Source organism: Urocitellus parryii, chromosome 10 (assembly GCF_045843805.1).
Source record: "Urocitellus parryii isolate mUroPar1 chromosome 10, mUroPar1.hap1, whole genome shotgun sequence".
Classification (NCBI taxonomy): domain Eukaryota; kingdom Metazoa; phylum Chordata; class Mammalia; order Rodentia; family Sciuridae; genus Urocitellus; species Urocitellus parryii.
The window spans coordinates 144,376,825-144,389,796 of NC_135540.1; the positions used below are offsets into that span (position 1 = coordinate 144,376,825).

General features: G+C 57.4%; 1 protein-coding gene across 1 annotated transcript in view; it reads right to left on the minus strand.

Annotated features, from left to right (window-relative positions):
* Pde6b (phosphodiesterase 6B) overlaps window positions 1-12,972 on the minus strand; it is a 62,402-nt gene that overhangs the window by 202 nt on the left and 49,228 nt on the right. The window contains exons 4-21 of the mRNA XM_077803366.1: window positions 10,709-10,849; window positions 10,550-10,624; window positions 10,107-10,171; window positions 9,270-9,336; window positions 9,012-9,059; window positions 8,024-8,173; window positions 7,641-7,784; window positions 6,805-6,870; window positions 5,831-5,977; window positions 4,415-4,522; window positions 4,047-4,156; window positions 3,853-3,940; window positions 3,329-3,429; window positions 3,128-3,235; window positions 2,812-2,875; window positions 2,457-2,531; window positions 1,550-1,633; window positions 590-740 (exon numbers count right to left, since the gene is read on the minus strand). Of these exons, the coding sequence (XP_077659492.1) occupies window positions 590-740; window positions 1,550-1,633; window positions 2,457-2,531; window positions 2,812-2,875; window positions 3,128-3,235; window positions 3,329-3,429; window positions 3,853-3,940; window positions 4,047-4,156; window positions 4,415-4,522; window positions 5,831-5,977; window positions 6,805-6,870; window positions 7,641-7,784; window positions 8,024-8,173; window positions 9,012-9,059; window positions 9,270-9,336; window positions 10,107-10,171; window positions 10,550-10,624; window positions 10,709-10,849 (1,792 nt within the window). The remainder of the gene's footprint in view (window positions 1-589; window positions 741-1,549; window positions 1,634-2,456; window positions 2,532-2,811; window positions 2,876-3,127; window positions 3,236-3,328; window positions 3,430-3,852; window positions 3,941-4,046; window positions 4,157-4,414; window positions 4,523-5,830; window positions 5,978-6,804; window positions 6,871-7,640; window positions 7,785-8,023; window positions 8,174-9,011; window positions 9,060-9,269; window positions 9,337-10,106; window positions 10,172-10,549; window positions 10,625-10,708; window positions 10,850-12,972) is intronic.

The following is a 12,972-nucleotide window of genomic DNA, read 5'->3' on the forward strand; positions in this document are numbered from 1 at the left end:
CTCTTGACACCACACCAAGATTGCTCTCAGTCCTGGTCTCCCACAACCTATGGCTGCCTTCTTCATGCTGGTTTACCCCGTGGCACAGCATGCAGGGAGTAACAAGGCCCAGACTAGGGAAGCCAGACAATGCATGGAGGCTCTGGTCTGGGTATGCTGACTTGTCATTGAGTCAGGCCCTGTGACAGGACTGTGGGCACTGCAGGACTAACTCCTGCGCGGCTCACTAGTTTTCAGTTTTGCTGTTTGGTTTCTGAGGGTGGCGTGGGCATGTGGGTGCAATTTACAAGCTACTTAGGGTTCGACTCCTTGGTGGTGGAAGGGAGCTGCTGAGAGTTCAGTTAGCCTGCTTCCCTTTACAAGGGCAGCAGCGCAGTTACTTGGAGAGACTTGAGCTCAGCCAGGAGCAATGAGACCCTCCTGGCTCTGTCACTGCACAGGTGACCTCCCTACTGTGGACGGCATCCCCCGTGGGGCCGCTGGGCATGCACCCTTCGTTTTCCTAAGTCTAACTGCTGTGAGGCTCTGCCACTCACAGCTTTGTCGGGGGTAAGCCGAGTCCCTGCCCCAGGCTGGCCAGGGCCCAGACCTTTCTTGGCTGCCACACTCTCTTCTTCCTCCTTCTTCTCCAGGGCCTTCATTTTGGCCTCGTGCTCATCAGCAAGTGCTTTCCACTCCTTCCTGTTGTTCTGTAGTCGGTCAAACATGGGCAGGATCTCTTCATGGAAACGGGAGAACTCCTGGAGGAAACAGAAGCCACATGTGTGTCCCCTCTGCTCCTGGAGGGCTAGGATGGTGGTCTCCCTGCCCAGCCCCTGTGGATGGAGTTGAGGAAGGCAGAGGGAGTCACCCTTGCTGGACTGTGACCTTTGGCCACTTTAAAAGGACATGTCCATGTTGACCCTGCTTGAGTGGCTGATCAGGGCCACTTCACCTAAAGCCAAATAGCACCCTTCTTAGAGAGGGGGGTGGGGCATTGGCTGGTCAGGGGGTCAGTCAGACCCCCACCAGGTCAGTGTCTTCCCAGTCCCTCCCTGTGTCCTCAGAGGCCCAAACAACAGAACTCAGGCCCAGCAGGGCTTTGGGTCCCTGGCCACTGGGCAGGAACATGGCTGCATTCCCATGTTCTGTAGGTCATGTGGGCAGGGCACACTAGCAGGGATGGGCAGACCCAGGCCCACTCCTGAGGGCTTACAGACACCCACAAAGGAACCCATAGGCAAGTAGCAGTCATTACCCTGAAGACAGGTGCCCACCATTGTGCAGGGCCCCACAGAGGCAAGGACCTGAGGAGAGACCTTGCGGGGTGGGTTGGGGGGACATTCTTGGTGCTTCTAAGGATGGTTGGTGGCAGGTCTCATCCCCAGTGCAGGCATGAGTACACGCCATGGCTGAGCAGGTGGGGGTGAGGCTGGGAGGGAGGTGCCCCCATGGGTTGCAGTCTGCACAAGCATTCCTCTTGCTGTGAGGTCACTGCTAGTCCCACCCACGCCCCCTGTGGGCTCCTGGCTGCTCTGTCAGTCAACACCCATGGTCCGGGGATTCCCACCTTGTACACAAACGTGCACACGAAGTCAATGAAGCCAACCTGCAGCTTGGGGAGCTCATCCGCCTTATTCCTGTCCATCATGGGCTTGTGGAGGAAGCAAAGACAGCTTACCCAGTGCCGTCTCCTCAGGCCCTTCAGGCCCCAGCCGGCACCCACCCCTACACTCTAGTGAACACATTCATGAGAGAGAATGAGCAGAGCCCAGGGGCAAAGGTGCAGCCCATAGAGGGCCAAGCTCAGCTACCAGAGCTGGCCTGGAAGCAGAGAGCCAAGATGCCCCTCCTTGTCAGCTGCCCAGGCTGCCCCTTCCTACTTCTGAGCCTCTGACCCTCATGTGGGATACTGCTGGTTCATCTAAAGGTCTTCTGTCCGCAGGGCACTGTCCCCAGTGTTGCCCTTATGCCCCAGCTGCTGGCCTGTCACTAAGCTGACCAGAACCCAGATGTGCTGTGGAGCCTGTACTTGGCATGCAGCCTGCTTCAGACAGCCATTTGCGCTGGTTGAATCTGGCTTTGGGATCAGACTTCCCATCTTGTGCCATGGGGCTGAGCAGGGTGGCCAGGAGCCATCCTGTGCTAGCAGTGTGTCCTGACCGCACTGCACGTACCTTTCTTGCACGGATGCTGGTCTAGCCCTGGACTCTCACCCCGGCTTTCCCTGCCCTACACTGTCCCTGGGGCCATCCTGCCTGGCCGGGGAACATCTGGGAGCTGCCTGTACTTGCAGTGGCTTCTGGTCCTGAGACCACCTCCATGCCCTGCACTCCACCTCACCAGAGGTGAAGCCATCCATTCTCATGTGGCACAACCACACACAGGTGGCAAAGACCTCAGAGTCCCTGTTCCCCAGCACTACAATGGGGTCTTGTCCCCTCATCAGGGCAGAAGCTTCTGGAAGCAACACTTACGATGGGCTGCTGATCCAAAACTGTCCTTTCCAAGTCACCTTGTTCCCAGAACTCGGCGGCCACCAGAAGAGCAACCTGGCGGCACACAAAGGCAGCGCAGTTGGTTCTGTGCTCTTGGGCCCTGCCCTAAGGCTGCACCCCAGCCTGGGCCCTCACAAAGGTGGCATGGTGCAGTTTCACCTGGAGCTCTCAGGCTCTGCTGTTTTAGGCACTAGGCACCCCCACTGCTGCACTCTGGCAGGCCCTGGCCGCCTTCAGCATGACTGCAAGCCACATTCTCCCCCCTCTGAGGCTCCCCAGATGCAGACCCAGGGGCCCTGGAAGGTGAGTTTGGGTCTGGCCAGCCAGGCCTGACCTTGCTCTGGACTTCCCAGGGCTTGGTGATGGCAGACAGGTCACAGGCAGTCATCATCATGGCCCTGCCGGCAGACAGAGCAGAGTCATGAGTTCTTGCTGGAGTCCTGGGCTCCTGAGACGGCCTGGGGAAGGCGCTAGTCCTGGGGCACCGGATGGAAGGTGAAGGAAGGGAAGCTGAGAGTGAAGTGAGGGTTGCTAAAGGCCAGAAACCAAGGACATCCCATTTGACCCTAGATCCTGCACTGGCTCCTCCAAACCCAGCAGTGCTGTCCCTGAGGGTCCTTTCCCGGGTCTGCAGGAGGGAGTGCGCTCACATGACTATCTCCTTCCGCGTCGTCTCCAGGGACAGGTACTCCACCCAGCTCTTCTTGTCTGTGTAGTTCTTGGACTCATCTACAATCTTCTGGAACATTGTCCTCTTCCTGAACACAGGAAGGAGGGGAGGGCAAATGGTGGCGAGTCCCACACCAACATGCCCCCCTCCCGCCCCTGCCATCCCGGGGTGGGGTGTGCACTTGAAGTAGAGGGCCAGGTCCGTGGCGATAATGGCGATGTCCATGAGGTGGATCACATGCTCATGCTGCCGCCGGTTCAGGTTCTGGTAGATGTTCAGGCTCTGCGAGTGTCAGTTGGTGCAGGGTCACTGTCAGGCTTGCACAGGGCCCTTGGCTGCAGCTCTCAGGCTGGGCACCTCCTCTGCCCCAGGCTCCTGTGTACTTTGCCAGGCTTATGCCTGCTCCTGCTCCTTGGGAGGGCAGCCCCCTTCCCTCCCAGCTTTCTGCCCTCCCTGTGGACACAGGGAGAAGCTCTGAGGCAGCTTCTGCTGTGGCTATAGGCTCTGGATCTAGAAGGCCTTGCACCTCACTTCACAGGGAGAGTCCTGGGCCCGTTGCCCTAGTACCCCAAAGCCCCAGGCCTGGCCCACTGGACACCAGCTGTGAACCTGTCCTGGCTCCTCACATACCACAGGTCTCTTGCAGCCAAACCCACCCTGACCCACCCAAGCCCTGTGGGTCCCAGGAGCCAGTGAGGGGCCAACCTCCTCTGCCAGCAGGAACTTCCCAAACTCCAGGTGGTGCCGCTCCAAGATGGAGGAGCCGTGAAGCTTGGCTAAGGGATTCTGGGATCTGTTACAGAGTGTATTCAAAACGCAAGCAGTCAGAAGGGCAGTGGGCCCGGCCAGCTGTGCAGATGACCCCAGGAGGGTGACCCACAGCTGTGCCAGGCACCTACTTCATCTGGTACAGGTTGTTGGTGCCTCGGTGGTCAATGTCATGGCACAGGCCTGCTGTGACCATGGCGAAGGCTTCCAGGTCAGTGTAGTAGCTTTTCAGCTTGCCTGTCTGTGGGGGCATGTCCATGCCTGGGTCCTGTTGCTGGCCCAGCTCCGTGCTCCAGTCAGGCCAGGGCAGGGGTATCTGTGGGCTGGACCCCCTCCTGCTCCCCTGCCTAGGGGCCCTCCGCCCACAGCTCGGCTGGGTAAGCACTGGCTGGAGGGTGTGGGCTGCCTCCTTCCCTTGGCCTAGGGAAGACTCCCACCCCAGGAACCAGGCAGGTGGGAATGGCTGTGGTGCCCTGCCCACCCTGCCCTGTCCACACACCATGAGCAGTGTGAACATGGTCTGGGCCACGTTGAAGCCGTGGCGCCAGTTGTGGTAGGTGATTCTCCGGTAGGCTTTGCTGACAGAGAACAGGAACCGCACCAGGACCTGGGGCAGAGGACATGCAGGTCTTTGATCAGCATTGAATCCCCAAACCTCATGTGTGAAGGCTGGTCCCCTGAGCCTCCCATCCCCCTAGTTCCCAGTGGAACTGACTGACCTTCTTGGGTACCTGCAGGGGTGGTGGGAAGCCTGAGCTGGGTGAGAAGAGCTAAGATTGGCTGCAGCCGTTAGGAGTTGGTGCCTTGGCCTATGGCCCAGCCCGAAACTGGGGAGGGGACCCTGGGGAGACCCTAAGAATCAATTTTAGGTGTGGATATTTGAATGGACCAGATATGTGGTCTGTGGACAGAAGGGAGGGACGCTGCAGGCAGTTATCATTGGGGCTCAGAGGAGCCTCTTGCTTCCCTTGTGATATTTAGGGTCAGAAAATTATTTGGGAATATTTTTATTCTGTTAGTATTTTCTATAAATTCTTCTTTTGTGTTTTCCCTTAGTATTTACTAAAGCTTTTTCCAAAAAAAGACAGCCTGTGGCTCCTGTTCTCTGAGGAGCATGAGGAAAGGTGATCGACTCCCTCATCTGGGCTGTGGGAAGCAGGTGTGGAGCTGGACGAAGGACAGAGCAAGAAAACTGCAGGTGGAGGAGAATCGTGGCCCAGAGCTGAGAGAGCCACCCCTTCCCCCCAGGGCCCGCCTGTGACCAAACCCAAGGGACACTAGGTACTTTCTTCTTGGGTGAGGAGCTGCTTCCATTCTGCACCCCACGCCAACTCACTACTGCTCAGGGATGCACCCAATGAAAAGGTTGCCTGGACTCTTACTAGTCAAACTTTCTGTCCATCCTCCCATCATCCATCTGTCCATCTGCCCACCCACCAACCATTCATCTACCATCCATACCCTCATCACTCATTGTGCATTCACCCACCCACCCACTGGCCCTTCCATTGTCCATACTCCATCCACCCACTCACCTACTTTTCCACTGGTCTGTCCATCAACCACCCCACCCCCCACATTCATTCATCCATCTGCCTATCCATTCATCTGTCCATCTATCTACCCAGTTTTCCATCCACCCTTCCATCCAGGCAGCCTCATCCACACATTCTCCATCTGTATACATCCATTCTCCATCTATCTATCTACCTATCCATTCATCTATTCTAGGCATACTTTGTGGTTTTACAAGAAAATGTCCCCAAAACTTCCTGGGACACTGATTACCACATTCTACTCACCTCCTGGAAGATCTGGGAGCCCCAACCACACCCCCCACCTCCTGGAGATCAGAGATCCTCAACCATGCCCTCCCACCTCCCAGGGGATTAGGGACCCTCAACCATGTCCCCACCTCCTGGGGGATCTGGAACTTGCGGACCACGCCCAGCTCATAGTACATCTGGATGCCACACTTGACCAGCTCCAGCTCAGTGCACTCCAGGTCAGAGAAGTGGAACTCATAGATGTCAAACTTGGTGGGCCCTGGCAGCTCTTCCTTCTGCAGGGGGGTTGTGAGCTGAGGGAGGCAGGCCCACCAGTCCTACTTGATCCCCATCCTTCCTCCTCTCAGAACCCTCTCTCCAGCTAGATGCCCTGGGCATCTCTAGTGTGATCTTCAGCCTGTGGCCTGGGATGCTCACATCCCCCTTACTCAGCCCGTCCTCCCTCTCCTCCCACCCAGCTGAGCAGACATAATGATGTCAGGGAGGCAAACTAGCAAACACAGAGATGTGTGCAGGAAAAGATAAGCACACATGGACAGAGGCAGGTAGACAGAGGCAGGTAGGCATAGGCACATATATGCAGACTCATGGCAGACACTTTCACACAAGCACAGGTGACACAGACACTGGGGACAGTCATAACTTGTCAAGAATGATCACATGCTCCAAGACCACACAGTGGTAAATCACACAGATGACAGAGCTGGAGGTGTCACACGACTGCCAGGGTGATCTGTGATGTTCTCTGGGAGACACACAATCATGTGTCTGTGTGTGCTGTGTGTGACTTGGTCCAAGTCATGCCTGCAGAGACTAAAGCGTGGACAGTTCTGGAAGCACAGAGGAGACAGGCAGGCATACAGATGCACTTGGCAGTGCAGATGTCAGGTCAGCCCCAGCTGGACTTGAGCTCAACACACTGGCCAAGAAAGATTCAGAGCCAGGGTCCTGTAGACAGATGTCTACTGAGGAGTGCAGACACACCCGACCACAGGCCCATGTAGATGGCAGCCGACATCCTGAGATGGCATCCTGTCCCAGGGGAACTCCTCTGCTGGCAGGAGCTACCAGCACCCACTGAGGAGCAGAGACAGGTCCTCACCAAGATTTTCCCCAGCTCATCCTCCTCACAGTCAGCAGGCTCCTTCCCCAGGCGTTCCCTCGTTGGCTAAAGGGAGCAACAGGCAGGTCATGGGAGAGAGAGATGGCACTGCTCTCACCCCTTGAGTGAGAGAGTGACCACATCACCTTCACACGTGAGCACACTGGACAAAGGGACCTCTGAATACTGATGGGCAGCCATCTCCTTGGGCCAGGGTACCCTCGATTCCAGACAGATAGGCACCCCCAGGGGAGGGAGCAGGTGCTTGAGAGCCCCAGTGTGTGTGACTGTGTACGTGTGCATGACTGTGTGTGTGTGTGTGTGTGTGTGTGTGTGTGTGTATGTGTGTCTGTGTGTGCATGTGTGCACCACTCACTCTCCTGCCTCTTGGCACTGATCTCAGCACTCTGCATGGATGACAGATGGAGCCTTGCGTGATAGGCTGGAGGGCATTTGGCACACCCATCCGCAGCTGAGCCCATGGCATTGGGCAGATCCTAGGGCTGGGCAGGCAGTATGTGGGTGCCAGGGCAGGTCCCAGGGCAGGTGCCAGGGCAAGTCCTGGGGGAGGTCCCTGGACAGGATCGGCAGTGTGTGGGTGCTGGTGCAAGTCCTGGGGCAGGTGCTGGGCTGGGCAGGCAGTGTGTGGGTGCAGAGGCAGGTTCCAGGGCTGGCTGGGCTGGCAGTGTGTGGGGCCCTGGCCTAGGCAGGCAGTATATGGATACTGGGGCAGGTCCTGGGGCAGGTGCCAGGCCAGTGCCTGGGGTCGGTATGTGTCCCCGGCTGGGCTGCCTGCCTCCCTGTGCAAAGGCACTGTGGAATGCAAGTTGCGGTACCAGTATCATCTGGATCTCGTCCTTGTCACATCTCACGTGGTATAGAACCATGTCCTGGGCGATGTCTCTGCGGTTCTCCAGCTTGTTCACCTTGTCGTAGGTGTCTGTGTTCAGCACCGACCAGCCCAGGAACTGTGTCAGCGACTGGAGACAGAAGAGCAGTGTCACCCACCTCTCCGAGCTCCCTGAGGAGCCCTGCTGACCATTCAGTGGGCACCTGCCGCACAGCTAGCGCCTTCCAGCTGGGCCTTCAGGGACAAGGCCTCGCAGTCTTCCCTTATCCGCACTCTCCCTGCCCTAGTGCTGGGGAGATGCCGAATGCAGGGAGGCACCCCACTTGCGGGCATGTCATACATCACGCAGGGCCCCCTCTGCTGGTTTACCTCCATGAGAACTTCATCCTGCTCGTCAAAGGGCTTCCCGTCTTTTCTGTTGTAGAAGGTCGCCACCCCCACAATCTCCTCCTTCTTGTTGACGATGGGCATGGAGAGCACATTCTTGATGACCCACCCAGAGTCATCCAAGGGCCCCTCCTGTAGGGGCATGAAGAGCTGAGGGTGGCCTTGGGTCTGGCCAGGGCCAGGCGTGTTGCCCAGGGAGAGAGCCTTATTTATGCCACCCTCAGGCCTGGAGCCAGGCTCCTTGCTGACTCTTCACCCCCCACCTTGTCTGAGGACTTGGTGTCTATGGTCTTTGTGTCATGATTTTTCCAACTAGAGGAGGGTATTTTCCCATGAGAGCTGGCTTCATGGGCATGTGAGGGTGGTAGTCCCACAGAAGCCCCTCTCAGAAGGCCCCAGGCTGCCCTGCTGTCGATGTTGTCCACAACTGCTGGACATGGGCCTCACACTTCCAGTTTGCACTGGGCCCTGAGTATCATGTAACTGGTCCTGTCTGCCGTCCCAAAGACACTGGGCTGGATGGTGGAATAGGGACTGTAGGCTGGTTCTTACAGGAGGCGTTGAGAGACACAGCATGCTCCCATCAGTCCATGTGACCTCCCCAGAAAGAGCCTGCCCTGCCCGTGGTCCCCAGATGAAGACATAGAGAGCAGAGAGGTGCTTGCTGGGGCTCAGCCTGGCCCAGCTGAACCCACATAGCCCATCCAGTGAGCCCAGACAGGATCACATGGCCCCACGTGAGCCCAGGCAGGATTGGCTGAGCCCTGCGGAGCCTAGACAAGACCAACAGAACCTCAGCAGAGCCCAGCCCACCTGCAGATCTGAGAGCACAAATACATGCTTCTCATCAGCCACTAGGACTGAAGCAGTTTTTTAAACAGCAAGAACTAAGTCAGCCTATCATTTTTGAACTAAAATGTTTTCTTTCCTAAGTGAAACACACACTTTCCATCAATGACTAGACAGATACCTGAAACTTGAACATTTCATCAGTGGAGGTGTTCATGATGTTACAGATCTGGAAAAGGATCAGAATTGGTGTCACTTGGAGCAGATGCATGCACACTGATTCTGACAGCACTCACCAGCCCAGCCTTGCTTGAGAGAGGTGAACTTCTTAACTCAGCAAAGCAAAAGGGTGGCAGGAGGGACAGGGGTGGGGGAGGCAGGGTGTGCAAGCATCAAACACCAGCAGGCACAGGTCTGGGTCCAGGGTTACGGCACTCACAAAGCCACTTTCTGCCACATAGGTTGGAAGGCCGCTGGCCAGGGCCCAATGATCATCTGGGGGTGTGCTGGGGGAGGGAAGCAAAGGATCAGATGGATAGACACTTGAGTTTTTGGTTGTGAAGGCAAGTGACTGTTCACATCATGCCCTTCTCTGAGCTCAGGTGGAGGTGGGGATGGGGCTGGGAACCTGGTGAGAACTGGAGGAGGCCAGAGGATGAGGCTCGTCTCACTCTGTCATGCTGGGGACTCTCACTCTGCAAGGACTGCTCCCCGTGCAGAGGAGCTATGCATAGCTCTCAAGCTGTGACTTCAGTTGACCTCCTGGGACTCAGTGTCAGCCACCTGTCCTGCAGTCCTGGCCAAAATTACCTGGGCCTGGTACCCAGATCCTTGTGCCTGCTTGGAGCCTGGGGTGGGGTCTTGTCAGGCCTATGAGTCATAGGGTCACTGACCACACAGTGTAGGAGTGAAGAGGGCACCCCCTCCCCAGTCCCTCTAGCTCTGTACTGAACTTCTTGAGGGTGAGAGGCCAACCTTACCTCTGGGGCTCCATCTGAGACCGCTGGGCTGGCCAACCAAGAGACCCTTCACACTGACCTCTAAGCCACCTACACAGCTTACCTGATCCCACTGAATGCCTACTCTGGATGTCCAAGTGCTCAGTCTGGCCACTCCCTCCTCACCTCCCAGGTCCCTCCACGCTGGCTCTGAACAGGGAGGCAGCTGCCCTGCCCAAGTTTCAGGGCCACAGGCCAGGTGGGAACTCATTGCTCCAAAGGCTGGGCCTGATCTGGGGGCCCCACTGATGGTGATGCTGCAAGAACCCGGCACTTACGGAATGACCTTGATGTCCTCCTTGCCGTGGAGGATGTAGTCGATGACTTTGTAGAAGACGATTTCCTGAGAACCAGAACACAACAGGGTGGGGTCCTGGCCCAGCTCCTAGAGAGGGGAGGGAGCCAACACCCTTCCCAGCCAGGCATGTGCACAGCACACACAGGTGACAGGTACACACATCCACAGACACATGCCCCAAGCAAGTGTCTCACTTTCACATGCCCGCACCTGGCTGGACCCTGAACAACACTTGGCCACATGTGTGCCTGTGTCTTATGAGGGGACATGCTGGTGAAGCCACCCCACCCTGGGGCAGGCAGGCTGCAGTGGGGAGATGGCAGACAGGCAGGCGGGTCGGAGTCCCCTGCCTCACTTCCCTCTGGAGTCGGAGCCAGGGAATCCAAGCTATGAGCTGGGTGTGGCCCTGCCACCACCACTCACCCGGCCATCGGGTGTGCGTGGGCCTGAGTATGGCTGGGCTTCTCCCATCAGTACAGGCCACACATCAAAAAATTCCTGGGCAGAGGAGAAGAGAGGAGAGAGTCATCCTGGAGCTGGGTCAGGCTGGGCAGGAGGGCTCCCGAGAGCACCAGACCTCACCTTCTCCTTGGTCATGTCCAGGAGGCCCACAGAGTACCGGTCACAGTTGAGATAAGCCCGCACTGTGTAGAAGGCCTTGTGGAACTGCCTCTCGATGTCTGTCAGCTCCTCAAACACCTTGTTGGCTGACCAGAGCAGCACCTGGAGAGGGTGGCACACCTATGGACCTGCAGACCCCAGCTGTCTGGCCATGGCAGACTGGGGTCGACTCATACCTGGTACACAGAAGCACACGGACACCTGACCACAGAGCCTGGGAGGACACTGATCCCTGTATGCAACCCAGGGTTTCATCTGAGCATAGGACTCTGTTTCCTGACCCAGAGGCACCATAGGGTGACAAGGTCTCTGGGTTTTGGTCATGCCATGCACTGCCCAGCTTTGGCCTCACATTTGGTTAATGAGTGAAACTTCAGAGGCAGGAGAGAGTGAAATTTGAAATTAATTGCTTTTGGCTTACAAGGCAAAAATCTGATGGCTGTGCCTCCCGCTGCCTACTCTGCAGTTGGCCTTGGGGAGGCTGGGGTTTGAAGATGTAAAGTCACTGGACAAGTGCCTGTGTCTCAGCACAGGGGAGATGGGTTGCTGATATGTTCCCTCTGAGAATGATTGCTTGGCCTCTGGCTCCCTTCCTCAGCCCAGCCTGCATGGTTCAGAGATGTGGGTGAAGCCTGGCTCCCAACGTCCTTCACACTACGCATCTCAGCCTCCTTATTATCTGTGAAGGTGCCTGGGTGTCTCCTCTCCCCAGCGCTCAGCCTTTGCTACACGGGCTCCGCTGTGTCCAGGGATGCCCGTGCCTCCCACACTCAGCCCCCTGCACCAGGACTGCTAGTCAACAGCCCTTGGCTCCATAGCCAGCTCTCCCACCCTCTGAAGCTAAGTGTGACCTCCTTCCACCTGTCCCCATCACACTCAGTCACAGCCACAGGAGTGAAGGAAACATGGATTCCTGCAGCACTGACAGGCAACTGAGGGATGAGTCCAACCACCCACCCCAAAGTTCACAGGGGAGAATGCAGATACCCTGTGCACTGAGGAGAAGGACACACCACCACCCACGGGAAGACAGACATGCCAGTCCACTGTGCTGGTGGGGACACTAGGAGGAGGCGCTCTGGTTGCCTCTCACTCCCAGAGCGGTGAGGGAGACAAGTGCAAAGGGACTCTGCACCCTGGGGAGGGCACCACCCCTCTCCCCTGCCCTGGAGGCAAGGAGATGTTCCACCTGCAGCTTCCTCCTGTCCAGGGCACCCCCATGCTCAGCCATGTGCGATCCTCTCCCTCTCCTCAGGGGCAGTCAGTGCTGCATGTCCCACCTCCTCTGGAGGGAGGTCACTCCTTCCATCAGCCCCCCTCCTCTTTCTCAAACAGTTCTTCTGTGTGCCTTCCGGGATCCCACCCAGGAGCCACAATCCCCTCACCCATGCCTCCTGCTCTTCTCATGGGGTGATGGTGCTGACCCTCTGCCTCCAGCATCTCCCAGGCTTGCTTCCTCTTGCCTCTGGCTGTGACCAACTGATCTGCCTCATCCATGGCTCTCTGGCCTCGACTGCTCCAGTACCATCCCCTTGGTGCCCTGCTGCCCTGGTGCCTGCTGCAGGCACAGGCCTGATCAGTCCAGTCCTAGGGTAGTGAGTCTAGATGAAGACTTTTTCTAGCAGTTGAATATGAAGCACTCTCTTGTAGCTACAGCGCCTACTGTTCTGTCGAATCTTGTTGCGGTGACAGATGTGTCAGAATGTCAGGTGCATTTTTACTGTGCATCTGACCCTTCATGGATGGCTATGGGAAATGGGCTCCTGGAACCTGGCCCCACCCCCACCGCTCCACAGGGAGGGGCTTTGCTGACATGGCCCCACCCACCTTCCCCCTAGCTGGACTTGTATGTAGGGACTGCTCCCACCCCATTTGGGGCTCTGCATAGGCTCTGCCTCCATCCTCAGAGCCCTGTGCCAGGGCTTTTCATTCTGTTGTTTCAGCCTGATTTCCCCAGGGCCTCCCTGATGATCCCCTGGTGCTCCCCCACAGCACCTGTCCCAGCATGGGGGTGCTGGACAGGAGGAAGCTGCAGGTGGAATACCTCCTTGCCCGGGGGGGGGGGGGCAGGGGTTAGGGCTGGTGCCCCACAGGGTGCCTCTCTGTGGTCTCCCACTAGGCCGCATTTCCATGGAGTCAGGATGCGTGGTTTGTTCATGGCCAGAGCAGGCCTCACACTCAGTGCCTGGAGGCAGGTGCTGCCTGAGTGGAAGGGTAATGCAGCA